Consider the following 17,664-nt stretch of genomic DNA (forward strand, 5'->3'; position numbering starts at 1 on the left):
CAGCCCAAGTTGGAGAAATTCTTTAGTCACACTTTTCTTTCCCTTTTTTTCCCCTTCCTTTCCTTCCTTCCTTTCTCTTTTCTTTTCCTTCCTTCCTTCCTTTCCTTTCCTTCCCCTCTTCCTCTGTCCCTTCCCTTCTCTCTCTTTCTTTTCTCTTTTCTTTTCTTTTCTTTCTTTCTTTCTTTCTTTCTTTCTTTCTTTCTTTCTTTCTTTCTTTCTTTCTCTCTCTCTCTCTCTCTCTTTCTCTCTTTCTTTTAAAATTGGATGCAGGGTCTCTCTGTCTAGTCCTGACTAGCCTGGACCTCTCTATGTAGACCAGGCTGGCTTTGAACTCAGAGATCTACCTGCCCCTCCCTCCCTACTGTAAACCACCAGGTCCAGTCATCTTCCTGCTTTCTAAGTATTCAGCCTATCCTCACATGGAATAAATCTAGTTTGCCAACATCACTGGCCATCGTTGAAGATATAAGCACAGACACACAGACATATGCACACAGAAACAGTCTAGGCAGAATAACTACATGGCTATGCTTACAACACATTACTTGATGGTATGATGGTGTACACCTGTAATCTCAGCACTCAGGAGGAGACAAAAGGTCAGAAATTCAAAGTCATCCTCAGGTAGTCTCTGAGTTCAAGGCAGATTGGAGGGTACTTGAGTCCCTGCTTCAATCAAACAAAAATCTTGCATGTTATATCATGGATACCAAAATTCATATATTTTAAATTTTCCTAAATAGACTCTTGGCTCTAACTTTACCTAAAAACCATGCCATGTATTGAACATAAAATCACACACAGAGAAATTATTTTCAGCCACACAAGATAAAATCCAAACAACCTGCTCAACTTCAGCAACGCAGTAAGAATCCCAAGCACACTGGAGCTGGCAAAATGGCCATGCAGCCCTGAGTCAAGCACCTTGACATGGTGCTACCCTCCACCCTAAGGGACTGAAGAATTCTTCTCTTACTATACTCCCTCAGCACAGAAATACTGATGTGACAAACACTGACATATAAAAACAAGAGGCTAAGGACTCGCGCCATGAGAACTCAGTACAGTGTGAGGGGATGTGGCAGCAGATCTGTGCACAGGTTGACCCGGAGAACAGAGTAGGGAGTCATTAACTGAGGACACCCAGTAAGACTCAAAAGCGAGCAGAGCTGAAGTGGAACTCACACAGAGAAGCCACAAGAGCTGTATATGTAGAAGAGTATCTGAAATAAATCCAAGAGAGTTCTTAAGAAGATAGGACAGTGAGCTAAGAAATGACCAGCCTAAGAGCTGCCGAGACATAGCTCATGGTAGAGCATTTCTAAAGGCTTGGGTTTGTTCCTTAAGTATCACAAGGCCCCAGAACCAGAAAATGTAGCTGGAGCATGAGTTAATCTGGGGGTCTTGAAAGGGTGGTGCTGGAAAGGAAGGATATGATTTCTTAACAAATGGTTTTGGGAAGAAATCTGAATTTTATCTGGACGAAACAGACCAATGAGGAGTTTAAAATTTTGATGGCATATACAGTTCAATCTTGCTAACATTCCCTTTCATAAGTCTGCCACTCCACAAGTCTCAAAAGATGATCTGTTGATCGTGTTTTACCGTTTAAGACTTTTACATTTACATCTCTAGGACTGACTGGCTATGGTGCAGGAGGGAAAAGCATTGCCACCAACCCTGGGGTCAACATTGTGGACTGAGAGAACAACTCCCCAGATCCTTTGACTTCGACATGAGCACTGGGCTATGTGTGCACCAATATACACAAACAAATAAAATGCGACAGAAGCTTCTGTTAAAAAACTGGTTGCAGGTTGGGGATTTGGCTCAGTGGTAGAGCGTTTGCCTAGCAAGCGCAAGGCCCTGGGTTTGGTCCTCAGCTCCGGGGGAAAAAAACAAAACAAAACAAAACAAAACAAAACAAAACAAAAAACCTGGTTGCATCTACAATCCACTGAGTGTGCTAAGTCTTTGTGTATAGTGCAGAGAAAGCACCAACCACACAGCGCACCTCTCCATCATTTAGGATTTAATTTCTCTCAATACTGACCTGTAGTTCTAAATGTACAGGTCTCACACATTTTTTTTTTCTTTTTAAAACTCCATCCATCCATCCATCACCCACCTATGTACCTATGTACGTATGTATGTATGTATGTATGTATGTATGTATGTATGTATGTTTGTATGTATGTATCTAATGTGTGTATGCAGGCACACATGTCTATCACTATGTGTGGTGCTCACCTGTGTTTGTGCACATGTGCAGATCAAGAACAGTGAGTTGATTCTCCCCTTCTACCATGTGGGACCCAGGGACTGAATTTAGACTGTCAAGCTTGGCAGGAAGCGCCCGTCCCCACTAAGCCATCCTGTCAGCTTTCTGATGTGAACCTGAGGCTTTTCTTTCTTCGTCCTCTCTATGCTTGGAATCTGGCTTATGAAGGTTTTTTATCTGTTGATCATGCTATTTGTTTTATGTTTGTGTTTATCTTAGGTTTTAATAGTCTTTAGTCTGTGTGTTCTGGTTATTATCAAGTGTAAAAGACTTCGCAATTCTGTCCTAACTATTTTCTGCCCTACTTCTCAGTGCTTCTCCCCAGGACTCCTGCTATTACACTGAAGACAGAGCACTTAGAACTTCCCTACATAGTGAGAAGCTCAACGTTTGCTAAATGGGCTTCCCCTTGTGTTGGCATTTATCATTCACCTACATCTATCAGACTTCTATCTATCTATCTATCTATCTATCTATCTATCTATCTATCTATCTATCTATCTATCTATATCTGCCTTAGGCATTTGCCAATACCCAGCTCACCTTTAGAGCACTTTCATTGACCGTCAAGTTTAATGACCAGTCCTGCTACTAATCCACAGCCTTCCACTAAGACACCTCTGTCTCCACCTCCACAGTGAGGTGTCTTCTCAAAGAAAACAGACCTATCTCAATGTGCGTCTCTGTTAATCCTGTCATTTCTGGGTCTTTATAAGTTCATTTTTTTCTGCATTTGGCGTATGAACAAACACCAGCTATTGAGGACTTAGTGTCACGTTTCATCATCCCCTCACGGTGCTTCCTGCAGTTCAGTCCCATGTGAGTCTCATTTCGAAGCTGTGTTAGCTGCATGCTTGGATATCACATTCCCACCACAAAGGGATGGTCCTTCTTGAGTCCCTACTGAATACTGCTCATATAGGCAGCACTCTGACTGACAGAAGTCTATGACCTCTGAGAACTTCTATGGCCATGGTAAACTGCAGTGCTCTGGTCTGTCTGTCTGTCTGTCTGTCTGTCTGCCTGTCTGCCCTTGTACACCCATCCTACATGCTCTCCCATAGCCTTCTACGCAGAATGTAGTTCTTGTTTCATTTGCTTGTCCTCTTTAGACCTCTACCCTACTACGAAGTTCTACCTTCTATTTATTACCACAGTAGGGGACAAGAAAGGGTTAAGTTGGTGGGGCTATAAGACAGCCTTAGCATCGCATTCCTGCTTCATGACACTAGGAAAAGCCCAGAGGTAAAGCATGGGGCAGTCAGCTTAGGGATTACTGGAAGAGGAAGCAGAATTTCAAACTCTTACCAGTTATCAAGTGTTGCATTGCAATTAGAAGAGAGAATTTGAAGGAGCAAGCCTAAAGGCTGTCTTCTCTGTCCATCGAGTGTAAATGATATGATGTGCAGGCCCACTGATAAAGTCCTGTGCCAGGATGGCAAGCTGGCTACAACAATATACCTTCAAGTTCCCATGCAGGGCTAACATGAGCTCCAAACATGACCGCTAAGCTGCTTCCAGGGCCTGGTCTGTGTTAGTCTCGGTTCAGCAGTGCTATGCGTCAGCTTTCTTCAGAGAAAATGACACCATCAAAGTCTCATTCCCACAGATTGCACTGAAACCTGAGTGAGAGGTGCCGGCAGGGTGCACAGCTTTCCCCTAACAGCCTCATCTGCACCCCATTATGCAGCAACAGTGAAAGCAAAGCCAAGAAGTGGAAGGAGACAGAGTTTAGCATTAGCATAATGGTAATATGCAGCCACCACTCGCTTCATCAAATCCTGACACTGGGACACAGATTCCTCAGTTTTAAAAGTAGCATTAAGTATCTCTGAGAAGCCACTTCCCATCTACACAACAGAACTCACCCACCTGTTGGACATTCAAGTCTGGATGTCCCTCCCCCACCTTTCCTGGATGTGTTCTCAACAGTCCCTCAGCACATGGTCACAGAAAAACAAGCTGAATGATGGCAGAGAAAAGGGCAGTAAGTATGGCAGCTGTGTGCAGGAAGAGCTAGAGCAGCCAGCATGCAGAGAGCTGAGACAGGAGGACTACTCTGAGCTTGAGGCCAGCCTGAGTTGCAGAGTGAGACCTTGTCTCAAAACAAAACGTGTGTCAGGTATGTAATGTGCATATAAACATTAAAAAAAACCACACACACACACACACACACACACACACACACACACACACACACACACACACACACACACGAGAAACTGAGTGTATAAAAGATTCCTCCAGGGCTAGAGAGATGGCTCAGTGGTTAAGAGCACTGACTGCTCTTCCAAAGGTCCTGAGTTCAAATCCCAGTAACTACATGGTGGCTCACAACCATCTGTAATGAGATCAGACGCCTAAATCTTTAAAAAAAAAAAAGATTCCTCCAATACCCCACATTTATGTGAGGTTTAAAGGTGTGAGTAGTTACATAAAAATAAGTGGAAAAGCTGAAGAAGCCACAGCACACAGAGACGACCACAGGCTTCCGCATAGATGCTTCCTTTCCTTTCCTCCATATGAAGTTGCCTTAAGTACAGTACCTCCTGAGTGAGTCTCACACATTAATTGCAGCAGTGGGTTAGTCACTAAGGAAATAACCATTTTCTCTTAGTTATGCATGTCATCACTGACTAGTTATCGACTAGAGAAACATTTCCTGGAGGCTGAAAAGACAGCTCGGCAGCTAAGCGCACTTGATGTTCTTGCAGAGGCCCTGGTCCCAGCACACATATCTGTAACTCCACTTCCAGGGGCTCCAACGGCCTCTTCCTATCTCCACTGGCATATGTACATATGTAGCCCACATACATATATCCAGACAAAATATCACATACACATAAAATAAAATAAATCTTATTTTTATGAATTAGTTTTAAGGTATATAAATACTCTATTTTAAAAAGTAAAAATTAGACCTTAGGGTGTCTGCAAAGGTCAAAAGAGAATGTTGGTGTTGGAGTTAAAGATAATTGTGAGCCACCAGATATGGATGCCAGAATATAAAATTGGGTTCACTTAAAGAGTAGCAAGTGCTACTGACAGCTGAGCTATCTTTCTAGCGCTTAAGGTATGTTTGGAATCGAATACTAGGATACTTTACACACATGCAGGGGGTAGCTCTGAGACCTCTAACCTCAGCATCTGCTATGTTCTAAGTAAGCAGACATGTGAGTGACCACCGTTTCCCCAGAATGAAGGCAATGTTTTGCCTGTGCCTGCTTTCTTACCTGCTTTAACGGGAAAAGGCTTTTCCAGAAGAAATATTGTCTGTTTCCAGTGTGTTTTGGTGCTCTGGGGGCCAGTAGAGAATACAACCTGCATTGGTGAAGTTCAGAAGGATCTGATGACATATATGATTCTTAATGTCATGGTACATTAATCTACTACATCAAATACAAGCCGCAATTGCTTACAACAGCAAAATGCAAACACCTTGGGGCACAAATCAAACACAGGACTCTGTATAATTAATCCTTATGAATAACTCATGATACTTACCCTGTTGTGACAGTTCTTCTCAAAATATATATCAAAGTACCCAGCAACCGCCTGCAATGTAAAAAAAAAACAGTATAATTGATCATTACAGTAATTACTTGATGTAGTCATTAACTACTCAGTCGTCTAAGACTTGAAAAACTAGAAACTATCTCAGAGCAGACACTGCACAAACTTGTCACTAGTTTTCCAGAAAAAGATGTTGTAAGTAAAATAAAAAATATAATTGGCTTTTCTCCATAGAACAGTGTAATAAGGCTAATCAAACAATCGATAAATGGCTTCTTATCAGAGAAATGCTCATGCCAGACTGTACAAGGTGAGAGGCTAGGAACAGAGGCCTGGCCAGCATGAAATGCTGGCAGACAGCAAGGCAGCCATCTTGCACCCTCCAGCTTGCTTCAGACTTTACACAGCTGCAGGAGGGCAAGCTGGGAAAGGCCAGAAGCAGCAGTCAGAATCTGGACCACACTGTGACTCACAGAAACCTGATCTACGGTTTGGTTTGGTTTACAGTAGAACTGCTCTGTCATGAAACTTTTTCTCATCTAGTTCACCCAGCTTTAAAGCAAATTACAATAGTTTTGTGATGGGATTATTAGGTACAATTTTAAAATGTTAACTATTTTTTAAAACTATAATGAACACAATGTGATTACATTACTCAAATAAAACCATGTTATGAAAATATCCTTTTATATATGAAGAAAAACATTAAAATTAACTCTAAGACTTACTGGGACAACACAAGAAAGTCTCTAGAAAAAAACTTAACAGATTTGGATAAATATATATTCGCCTTTGAAAAAAGATTTGTTTGTTTTATATGTATGTAGGATTGCATGTATGTATGGGGACCATGTGGTAATGATTTACATGAGATAATTATTGACAACCATGCTGATTAAGCCACTTGAAAGTTTTCAGTCTTTTTTATTGATGGTCAGGCCAAGGTGGGCTTGAGCCTTTGAAAAGTCTCATGGTGCCTAAACTCAGGAATACAGCATTTCTAAAGGCAAACCCATCCAGATACATCAACGTTCAGTGAGGGTAAGAGTAACTGAGGCATTCATTTCTGCACAGGATAGTAGTTTTAGACAGACTTTGCCAACATTTTTGGTTAATACATCTGGACCACACTCAAGGCCATGAAAACCTCAAATGTGCTGCCAAGGCAGACGTGACTGTAGAGGGCAGGAGGTAGAGGGCTGAGAACTGCCTAAGCAAACACCAAATGGAGTCAGACCAGGATGGCCTTACCTCAGTCATTTCAGTAGCTATGCCTGATGTCTGTGGGAACCAGAAGAGGGCACAGATCCCCTCAGCTGGAGTTACAGGGTATTGTGAGCTGCTATGTGTAACTGCTGGGAACCAAACCCTGGCAAGACCAGCACATGCTATTAACCACCGGGACATCTCTGCAGCCAAATTCCACCTCTGCTTCTTTAAAACTTAAATGCTACTATTCTAGTTTCCTTCATAATGGATTAGGTGGACTTAATCTGTTTTTAAAACTGGCATTAAATTAAACTTACAAAGTGCTAAAAACAGGACATTGATTATTGAAAATAATCACCACCAGGCCAATTTGTGTGCTCTGTTGCTTTTGTAAAGAATGTGGAATTTTATTGATCTTTGAGGGCTAATTCACACTGAGTCCAAAGCAAATCCAATACTTGACCTTCAAGTTCATTATATTTTAGACACTAAGAAGGGACGGAAATGCTGCTGAAACTTCTGCCAAACAGAATCACAGAGCACAGACTAGCCTAGAGAACCATGAGACAACAATGAGCTTCTATAACAAATCCCTGTGTCTCAAATACCTATGGTTCCTTCATGAATATAGCTAACTGCTTTAATAAATGTATTCCTGGACACTTGCCTTGTTCACTACTAGATCCTGGTGCCTGGTCCACAGAATCCAATAAAGATCAGCAGGGTGGCGATGAGCAGGTATAACTTGAGTCCACCACTTACCATGCTGATCACACTCTGTCCTAGCAGACTGCAGTCTGCTTAAGAGGATGGCTAGGATTTCTAGAATTCTCACCCAGTTCCATTTTATATACTTCTCAAACATTTTTAGTTCCCTGTTGTCGTAAATATTAAAAAATGCCTAACCTTTTGTTCCAAGCTATCGCTGGTACCCTTAGGGCCACGTGGCTCTGCTGGAGTGAGGGGGGGGATCTTGCACTCTCTCTCTAGTGCCAGCACCCGTGGGGCCCATGGCACTTACATGGAGCCAGATGTAAACAATCCTCGCCATGCATCCCTGCATAGATACAAGTTGTTATATTTCTTAAGGGATGGAGTTCTATAGGTCAATTTATCTTATCTAGGTGGGCAGTTTCTATCTTTAGCGATTGTGTGGATGGATTGTGAATTGAGAATTTAACATATAAATCTGACTGATAAATTACAGTTCACTGAGTCCTGATTTCACTGGGTAGTTGGTAGTTTATACCTTAACTACCAGGGGCTGGATTCCGGGACTGTGAGCAGAGTCCATGGCAGGACGCTTCGAAAAGACAGGCCGTGCTGGACTTCTAGAGCCTGATTTTACTGGCTAGCTGGAACCAGAAAGTTCGCGACTAGCAGAGAGCCGCTGGGAGAGATACTAATCAGAGATAAATTATGGTTAGTTCATATGGCCCCATGGGTGCTGGAACTTACTCCAGGGACCAGAGTGGCTAGGTGCCACACTGGAATGGCCCCTGGACCACCTCGGTCAGAGAGTACTTGGGGGCAGCATGGAGCCGCTGATAAGGATACCCCACAGTGCCATGTGGCCCCACGGGTGCCGGTGCTAGCACAGGATAAAAGGTTAAGCACTTTTTAATATTTACCACAGCACCCTGACTCTTGAACACAGCTAGCCTTACATAGTTAGGATAACTGACTAAGTCATTGTCCTTTGTACATTAAGGATTCATCAAAAGAGATAGAGATTTAAAAGCTGATAAAAAAAAATCAAATGGTTTTTGTTGTTGTTTGTTTTTAAAGCTGGTTTATTTAGAAAAGAAGGAAAATGACCAGGTACAATCTTCTCCTGGGAAGGGAGAGAGGGCCAGGGGCTGAGTTCAGTACTGGTAGTTTAAGATTAATCAACAACAAAATCTGCATTAAAAACCCCTAAGTAGGAGGCTGGTGGATACGTCTATGTACTGGGAGAACAACTCACACTACCTGTGTGACAAAGGCAGCTCGGGGGCTGCGGCCTTTCCACCCACTCTCTCTGTGTCTAACACAAGACTGGGAAAACCAAACTGCTGAGGATGGTAGAGCTGCAGTCTAGCATCAAAGGCACAGGAGAATGATCTCTGAAACGTGGGGCTATTCAGACGGAGACGTGGGGCTATTCAGACGGAGACCTTAACATGTGGAATCCGCACTAAGCCAAATACAGTAGTTCAGAAATTAAATCACAAGATATCTAGGTAGTGTCTACAATGGGAAGATTGGTGGAAACCTCAGATTGATGTTCAGTGTGTGGGCAGAGAAATGTTTTTGTTAGGTGACTACTGACTGGAGAAACAATCAGAACATACGACTAGGTGGCAGGCACACCCAATGTGTGACCACAATGCACCTGTGAAGATGCTCACCCAGGGTGGCAGGTGACAACTTTGTGCTATTCGTGTTTGCTCTATTTGTCTGTATTGACATTTCTAAAAGAAGCATCAGTTATAGGAAATAGGTAAATGTGAATATTATTCCTTTTACCTTAACATTACACAGACCTATACTTCAACCACCACCTTTGTGCTTCAGCTCTCCTCAAAGGCTAGACCAATCAAAGACAGTTTCCTATGTAGAAAAAAAGGGACTGACCTGAAAGAGTCACCTCTCCCCCAGTTAACACCACCACAATTACATTTTTCCAATGAAGAGAGAGCAGAAAGAAGGAGAAGAAAGTATAGCTGACACGGACTTTTTCATATCAAAGGTGCATTTAAAAAAAAAAAAAAGAAATCACAAAGAAAACCATTTCTCTAACTCTGCTTTTTATAAAAGCAGACTGTCAATCAATCACCTGCTGCAGTGATGCAATGACAGCTGCATCGCTGTCAGAATGCTCGTCTAAAGAGGGATCTGAAAGTACAGCATACCTTAGAACTCTCCGGAACCCCAGCTGTCTATGAATTTAACTTAAAAAAAAAAAAATCAAAGATGAAGCTAATCTTCCTACCCCACCATGAACAGTGAGGGAAATGCTGGTAAGTTTGGGAAACAGAACCGAGAAGGAAGAAGTATGGATGTTGTTTTGGTACCCAGCATTTGGAAGCCTTTGACCTGCTTGTTTTCTGGAAACTGCATCTTTCTCGGCTCCCTCAATCAGTGTGTCTTCTCAGTAGCAGTGGAGACTGAGACCACAAAGACATGGGAGGACTTAGGAAAAGACGAACAGTGTCTGCAGACAGCCTGCTCTTTAGTGAGCTTTCCCAGGACTGAAAATACAGAACACACTGGCTGTGGAAAGCTAAAGGGGGAGTTTCTGGGCTCCGGTTTGAGACAGGGTCTCATTATGTAGTGCGGGTTGGCCCTGAACATATGCTCCTCATGACTCAATCCAAGAGCTGGGACTGTATTTTGTTCTTAAATACATACAGCAAGATCTAGAATGTCCTTAGTCTCTCTTCTCATTGGCTATTTAGCAATCTGTCCTTATCATGTTTTTATTTATTTATGTGTTTATTTTAATTTCAGTGACTCAAGGTCAACTGTAATCTAAAAGTAGTAAATAAATCATTCTAGAAATAAGCAAACGTAAAGTAACTTCCTATAGTGTTCCCATAGTCCCTGCCATTGCTGCTGCCCTTTAATTATGCTTTGGATGTATTTACTTTACTGGAGACATGCATGGACGTGCAGACAGTACTTGGAATACCTTGGTTTGGGTACCGTCCAGGATTTCAGGCTGAGGGGGATTACTAGAGATATGATTCTAGAGATAGAAAGGAAAGACTCAACCTGAAATGCAATTAGGGAAGCCAGCTGGACTATGGCTGGACCTTGTATTTCTGCAGATCCATTTGGGCAGATTGTTCCTTTCAATCAAATGTCAGCTGGTTTGAGAATAAAACTATTGTCTAGAAATTGCTTTTCAATTACAGTTCCACCATCCTGTTCCTGTCATCATGGCAGGATGTCTTAGGTCCTCAAGTGCTAATCCCTCCTTCCCTTCTCTCTCAGATAGGGTTTCTCTATATAGCCCTGGCTGTCTGGAACACTCTATAGATCAGGTTAGCCTCAAACTCAGAGACCCTCCAGCTTCTACCCTCTAAGTGCTGGAATTAAAGGCACGCATCAGTACACCTGGCTCCAGGTGCTAATTTCAAAGAACCACGTTCTTCCCTTGGACGTCACTCAAACACAAGAATCCACCACCACCACAAAGAGTTGGAAACATGACTTTTAGGTAATAGCAGTAAATGACTGGAGCGAGCTTCGCAAGCACATTGGTAGATCAGGCAGGCACATAGATATCTTGTTAGCAGCAGCACTGGGGGCTGCTTGGGAGGAAGCATCATGAAAATCAAGTATCAAAGGTAGCTGACTAATCTACAAAGTCAGGGTCATAATTAAATCATGCCCCCCTGCCACTGTGCAATATCAGTCAGAAAAAGCTGATAAGCTTAAGCTATAAGTCTCTGAGGCTAAGAGGGAGAATGGGCAGCCACCAATAACCACCACAGTGAAGAGTGAGAAGGAAATGATGACAGAAGACATCATGAGAGGAACGATTGGCCTACAATGATTTCTAGGACGGTGACCACTCTTGACATTACCAGAATCTGAGTCTGACATTTGAGGCATGTGGGAAAGTAAAGTCAGTGTGTGGCCTTATAGTGCAGAACATTCCCGAGCACCAGAATACTGTTTCAGAGGGAGCTTCTCGTGCCTCTTGCGGGCGTCACAGAATAAGAGAATAAGGCAAAGCAGTTATAAACAGCATCATTTAAAGAAAAAAAAACCCAACACGTTTTAAGCCATATTTTTGCTTGTTTACTTTATATGCATAAAAGCAAACAGTTCATTTTACACTCATACATTTGAGGAATAATGACAGAATTAAACAAATGACTTTTTCATGTGTGTCAGTGCGGTGGGTCTTTTCACAAAGGGACACCCATGTGAGGAAGGAAGAAGACAGGAGCCAATGAAATGAAGTCAGTCTAGACTGTATGAGGAAGAAGGAAATTAAAAATCATCATGATCACTATCACCTGCAGGGGGTAATTCATCATTTCTGTTCCTCTCCGGTATCATGTTCCACCAGCGTGTGGGTACAGCTGATACAATTAGGCAGCTGGCCACAGACGTGGGGGATAATGTGCTTTTGATGGAGTTTATTCAAGCATAGAGAAACAGAGCTTGTAATCCATGCGGCAGCATCTCTGCAGCAAAAGCACAATTCATCTGCTGTGGAGTATTTCTTTCAAAATTTCAACACTGAATTTAAACGCCAACGGATGAAGGGTCTGAAGCAAGCGGCAGATAAGGCAGAGGGGAGGTGTTAGAGCTTACATTGTAATACACAAACACACAAAAACACAAACCAGGTGACACGGTGGCTGAGCAGACACGAGCTGTGAGGACCGGCACAAAAAGCAGCAAATGTGAGAGTTACAGCTTCCTCCCCAAGCTAACTATGCCTTAAATTATAGACACTTTCTTCTTCAATTAATTTCTATTTTATCCCAAGAGTGGATTTGCATCTCTGTTTGCTGTTGCGGTCCCTCTAGGGGACAATGCATGCTAAGTGCTGTGCAACTCCCAAGGGGCAGTGCCAGACCGAGTGGTGTTTAGAAATGGACTTAACAACATGGAAGACAGCAAACACACAAAAAGCCTAAGGAGACCTTTGTGCGAAAACTCGCTACAATACCAACTTATTCCAGACAATGGCTAGAAGGCCTTTCCAGGCTTAGATCATACCCTTCTGATTTTAGGAACAAATTGAATCATCTCTTCAGAGTCTAGAGTTGCCTTTTGGAAAAAAAAAAAAATCTGGCTATGTGGGCTCCGGTACTCTGGCTTCAGTCTCCTGAGTAGCTAGGTCCAAAGGCTCACCTAAACACGAATACCTGTAAGCTGCTACCTAAACACGCCTAATGTATATTCTTTTGCCTCTAAACAAAAGCTATTGTTCTGTATAGCTATTTTTACCTTTAAAATCATTTACTTTTAAAACACTATTACTATTTGGTTCTTTGGAAACAGGATCTCAGACAACACAGACTGGTCTTAAACTCACTAACTTCCTGATCCTGCTACCTCGATCTTACACGTCTGGGATTATGTCATCCATGCCTAATTTTGAAGTATCTTAATGTAGTATGTTCCTGCAGAAAAATGAACTGGAGCGCACAGTGTAGGGAGCTTTCAAGTCAACTGCAGCTGTGAAATTCAAATTCAATTAAGAACCAGGAGACAGCCAGGTGTGCTGGCACATGCCGTTAACCCTAGCACCTCGGAAGCAGAGGCAGGAGGGTCTCTGTAAGTTACAGGGCCGTCTGTTCCATTTAGTAGGTGCCAGAGCAGCTAGAACGACAAATGAGACTGTCTCAAGAAACAACTGAAAATGTCAGCATCCTAGTAGATGCTCTTGCACGTGTAGCCAGCCCTAGGCATCCCTGCGCCAAAAGAAACCACTGCCCTACTTTCCAAGTGCAGGCTAGCTTCTCCAGCAAACATATTCACAGAAAGAGGACCATAAATCATTTGGTCTTTTGTGTCTGGCTACTGTTCCCTGAGCTTGTTTGTGCTGCTATTATAAAATGCACGTGACATGGCTCCTCAGAATGGCTCCTGTGCTGTACTCATTTCTGTTCTCCTATGTTGACTGAAACCTTAGATGGGAAGACTTCAGATGAGGAGCTGGTGCAAGGATTTGCTCAGCCAGCAGACCCTCTGAAAGCTGTGAGGTTTCTCAGTAATGTAGCAAGTTGTTTACACTAATACTGGAGGCTGCTGGGTACACACTGGGCAGGCATTCCTACTGCTAAGCCTGGCTATCCCCATCACTGCCTGCAGGTTTTATCTGCACTGCACCATTTCTTCATTCTTTGAGACAGAATCCCCTGTAGCTCAGGATAGCCTTGAACTATGCAGCCAAGGACAGCCACGAACTCCTGGTCCTCTGAGGTTACAGGTATGCACCATCCCTGGCTTTCTCCATCATTTCCTGCATTTATCTCAGTTTGTTACTCATTCTTCCTGTGTGTTAATGATCATTTGTAGCTGTGGCTGACCTAGAATTCACTATGTGGAACAGCTTGGCCTCTAACTTAGAGACCCATCTACCTCTGCTTCCGGGTTGCTAGGATTAAAAGTATATACCACCACACCCAGCTGCTTTCTGTTTCTTAATTTGAAAATGAATTTCACAACTGTAGTTGGTTTGAGAGCTGCACTGTGTACCATCAACTGTGCCCAGTTGTGTACCATCAACTGTGAGATACAATAACCCTTCTTCCCTTGGGTGTTTCCAGGGTTATTTCATCACAGCAATAGGAATGGCAGCAAGGACACGTCTTGTCCTTGTATCTCTTGAGTTATTTTCTTTTGGCATAAAGCCCAGCTCACACATCCTTTTAACACTGCTGTATGCAGATCTGCTGCTAACTTGTACTCTACCAAGCTTTAGAATGCTGGTTCTTTTTCACATTGGGTACCTTATTTATTTATTTATTTTTTCTTTTTTCTTTTTTTCGGAGCTGGGGACCGAACCCAGGCCCTTGCGCTTGCTAGGCAAAGCGCTCTACCACTGAGCTAAATCCCCAACCCCGGGTACCTTATTTTTTTAAATATGTTTCAAACCCTTTTCTCCTGGACACGCCAAGTTTATTTGGACAAACTAGTACCTGCGGCAGCTAGAGCTGACTTTATTCCCTCCTGGTTCTTGGTCCATATTGTCTTCTATGTTTTAAAATCAGATTTCTTTAGATTATGTTCTATACACGGAATTTTTTAAAAAATTGCCAGTACACTGACTTTTTAAAAAATTGTCAAGAGAGATATTTTGAGGTATATAAGAATAATCTTCAAGAAAGTTTTTTTAAATTCATTTCAGATATGCCCTGGGGAACTAGCAACTCAATGTTGTTGTAGAGGGGATCCAGGTCTCCTGAATCATTCAGGGGCGTGAAGCTGGCTGCAGTCGTGACAAACCAGTCTCTGGTCTCTGCTCTGATGCCAGTCTTTCAGGATTCCCATCGCATAACCTTTGGAAGACGAGCACCCCTACTCTTTGCCCGGGCTCCTGTCTGAGGCCACGCAAGGGCAGCAGGGAGCTGCTCAGCGGCTTCCGAGCATCAGTGCCTGCAGGGCAGACACAGCCGAGTCCGACTCCTTTGGGTCTTCCTTCCCTCTCCCCATCACCCTTGTTTTCTTCCCACTCTATGTGACAGGCTACTGTAGACTGTCCTCAGACTCACTATGTAGTCACGGATGACTCTGCACTTCTCAGTCTTCTCTCTCCACCTCCCCAGTGCCAGGATGACAGCCTGGTTTATGCAGTGGGGATGGAACCTGGCCCCCTGTGTGCTAGGTAGGCACTCTACCAACTGAGTCACACGCCCCGTCCCCCTGTGGACTTTTTATTGAGTCTTGAATAGTCCAGTGAAACACTAATGCACATATAAAATCTTCCAGCATACAGTAGTTCAGACTCCCCCTTTTGTGCTGTTCTCAGAAAGAGGGTCTTCTGTTTCTAGTCCCTGCACAAGAGACAGAGTCTTCCTTGCATTGCTTTTCCCCACTTGAGGCTTCTACTTGTATCCCCCTCTCTACACTAACTCCTCATCGGTTATTGTCTCCGCCTGCACGGCCTTCTCTCACCACGATGTAGACCATGATCCACACTGACTGTCCTGTTCCCTGCATGAGCACTAGCCATGCTCAGCGCGCTGTTTGTTCAGCTGTAGGGACAGCGGAGACTCCTGTGCTCAGCTGTCCCCTGAGCTGCCTAAAACTACCACTGGGAAATGCTGAATAACTGTGCAGTTAGGACGTGACGATGTGCCAAGCCTGGCATGCTCAGGGGCCATGGAGGCTTCACTTTGGCTCATTAACTGTAGCCTAGCTGTCACTGGTAAACAGAGGCATGCTCAGGTCCTCCTAGCATGTGGGAAGGGAAAAAACAGCTTTGTGTTTCATATAACTTTCTATCTTTAAACTGATGTGTATGCAAACTAACTCACAGAAATAATCTCCGATGTCTAGACCAAAGAATCAGTGCAGAGTCACCACAGCAAATATCATGCTTGCAGAATTACTTACATAAGGACAACTAGCATGGATGTGCCAGCCACGAGTGGCATATTTTCTCATGAACCCCATTGTTTATTTGCATTATAGAACACAATGCTGTGTCATCTTCTGAAGACCATCTTGGGGACAGAGGCTATGTTTTCCCTTGTAGCACAAGACCCAGGATAGAGTGCAGGTATTCAGCACACACTGTTTGAATGGAAACTGCCTTGCTTGTGCTTGGGTTTAGTCTTGCAGCTCACTGCTACTCTAGGCCCCTATCTCCTGTTCCTTCTACATCATCAGTTTCTTGTGACTGTTACATTTTTCATGTTGGTCTTCAATGTTGTCCAAACACTATTCATGCGAGAGTCCACATTCTATGTCTAGCTTCTCAAATGGAATAAAATATCATCAGTGGTAGGGAATATTTTGTTTCCAACAACATAACTTACGAAGCAGAAGGTTGAGCTTAGAACCAAAGCAAGCCAAGTATCCTGGCACCGGCCTATGGTTCCTGTCCAGGAGGCCGAGACAAGGTTTGCATGAGGCCAGTTTGCAGGCCAGCCTGGACTACACAGCCAGGCTCTGGATGAGCATCACCATCATATCCAACACCCAAAGCATTATAGAAAGAACGTGGATATGGACTGTTGCAGGTCTTCAACAGAATCCACTAAACCTCCTGGGGCAGATGATCAAGTTCCAAAGATATTCAGACAGACGACAGGCACAGACTTACTTTCTTCTCCTTCCCTCCCCACCCCATCTCCTTTTAGAGAGGTCTTATTATGTAGACCAGGCTGGCCTTGAACCCACAGAAATCCACCAGTCTTTGCCTCCCCACCATTCTGGGTTTAGGATTTTCTTTACATGCCTTTGCCTGTGAAGACTAGTCTCTTGAGGTACTTAAGGGCAAATTATTTATAACTATTTAATCCAGATGGACTATTTAAATGCCATCTATGAGGTCACAAAGGCCTAAATCCCTATAAGCAAATTAATGTGTTAAAAATGAAATAAACATCAAAAATTCTTTATCTGAAAACATGGTATGAGCTGCATGAGATGGCACAGAATCATAAGCTAAGCACTCAGAGGGCTGAGGCAGGAGAATCATGGGTTGGAAACTAACTAGTCTTCTTAGTGAACTGTGGCTAGCGTGGGCAACATAGCAAGGGCCTGTGGAAGACCAGCAAATGTAGCCCAGCAGCAGAGTGTAAGGGAACAACTGGATCACAGACGGAGCACTGTCCGTGTGCCCGGCACAGCGGAACGTGTGTGCATGTGTTCTGTCAAACAGGGCCTTGGAAGGAGCTTAGTGGCATCACTTCCACTTCTGAAATGAAAAGCTCAGAGAAAATGGGCCAAAAATGGGTAAAAGCTTAAGGTCTGCTCAGAACTACAGCATCACTACAGCTCCTTTGTGACAACAGAAAGATGGACTGACTCACTTCTGTAAACATTATAAACCACACCGTGATTTATCTGGTTCCTGCAACAGAAATTCAGTTTTCAATTCTTGACTCATTTTCCATGATGTCTGATGCTATTGTCAATACCCACATTCGTATGAGACATCTGAAAACATCAACATGCTACAGCATTGACATACTTGAGGG

At 43.3% G+C, this 17,664-nt stretch overlaps 1 protein-coding gene across 1 annotated transcript in view; it reads right to left on the minus strand.

Annotated features, from left to right (window-relative positions):
• Positions 1–17,664, minus strand: part of Prmt3 (protein arginine methyltransferase 3) — an 89,012-nt gene that overhangs the window by 5,748 nt on the left and 65,600 nt on the right. Inside the window, exons 14-15 of the mRNA XM_032893541.1 lie at positions 5,786–5,836; positions 5,515–5,602 (exon numbers count right to left, since the gene is read on the minus strand). Of these exons, the coding sequence (XP_032749432.1) occupies positions 5,515–5,602; positions 5,786–5,836 (139 nt within the window). The remainder of the gene's footprint in view (positions 1–5,514; positions 5,603–5,785; positions 5,837–17,664) is intronic.

The sequence above is a fragment of the Rattus rattus genome, chromosome 2 (genome assembly GCF_011064425.1).
Source record: "Rattus rattus isolate New Zealand chromosome 2, Rrattus_CSIRO_v1, whole genome shotgun sequence".
Lineage (NCBI taxonomy): Eukaryota > Metazoa > Chordata > Mammalia > Rodentia > Muridae > Rattus > Rattus rattus.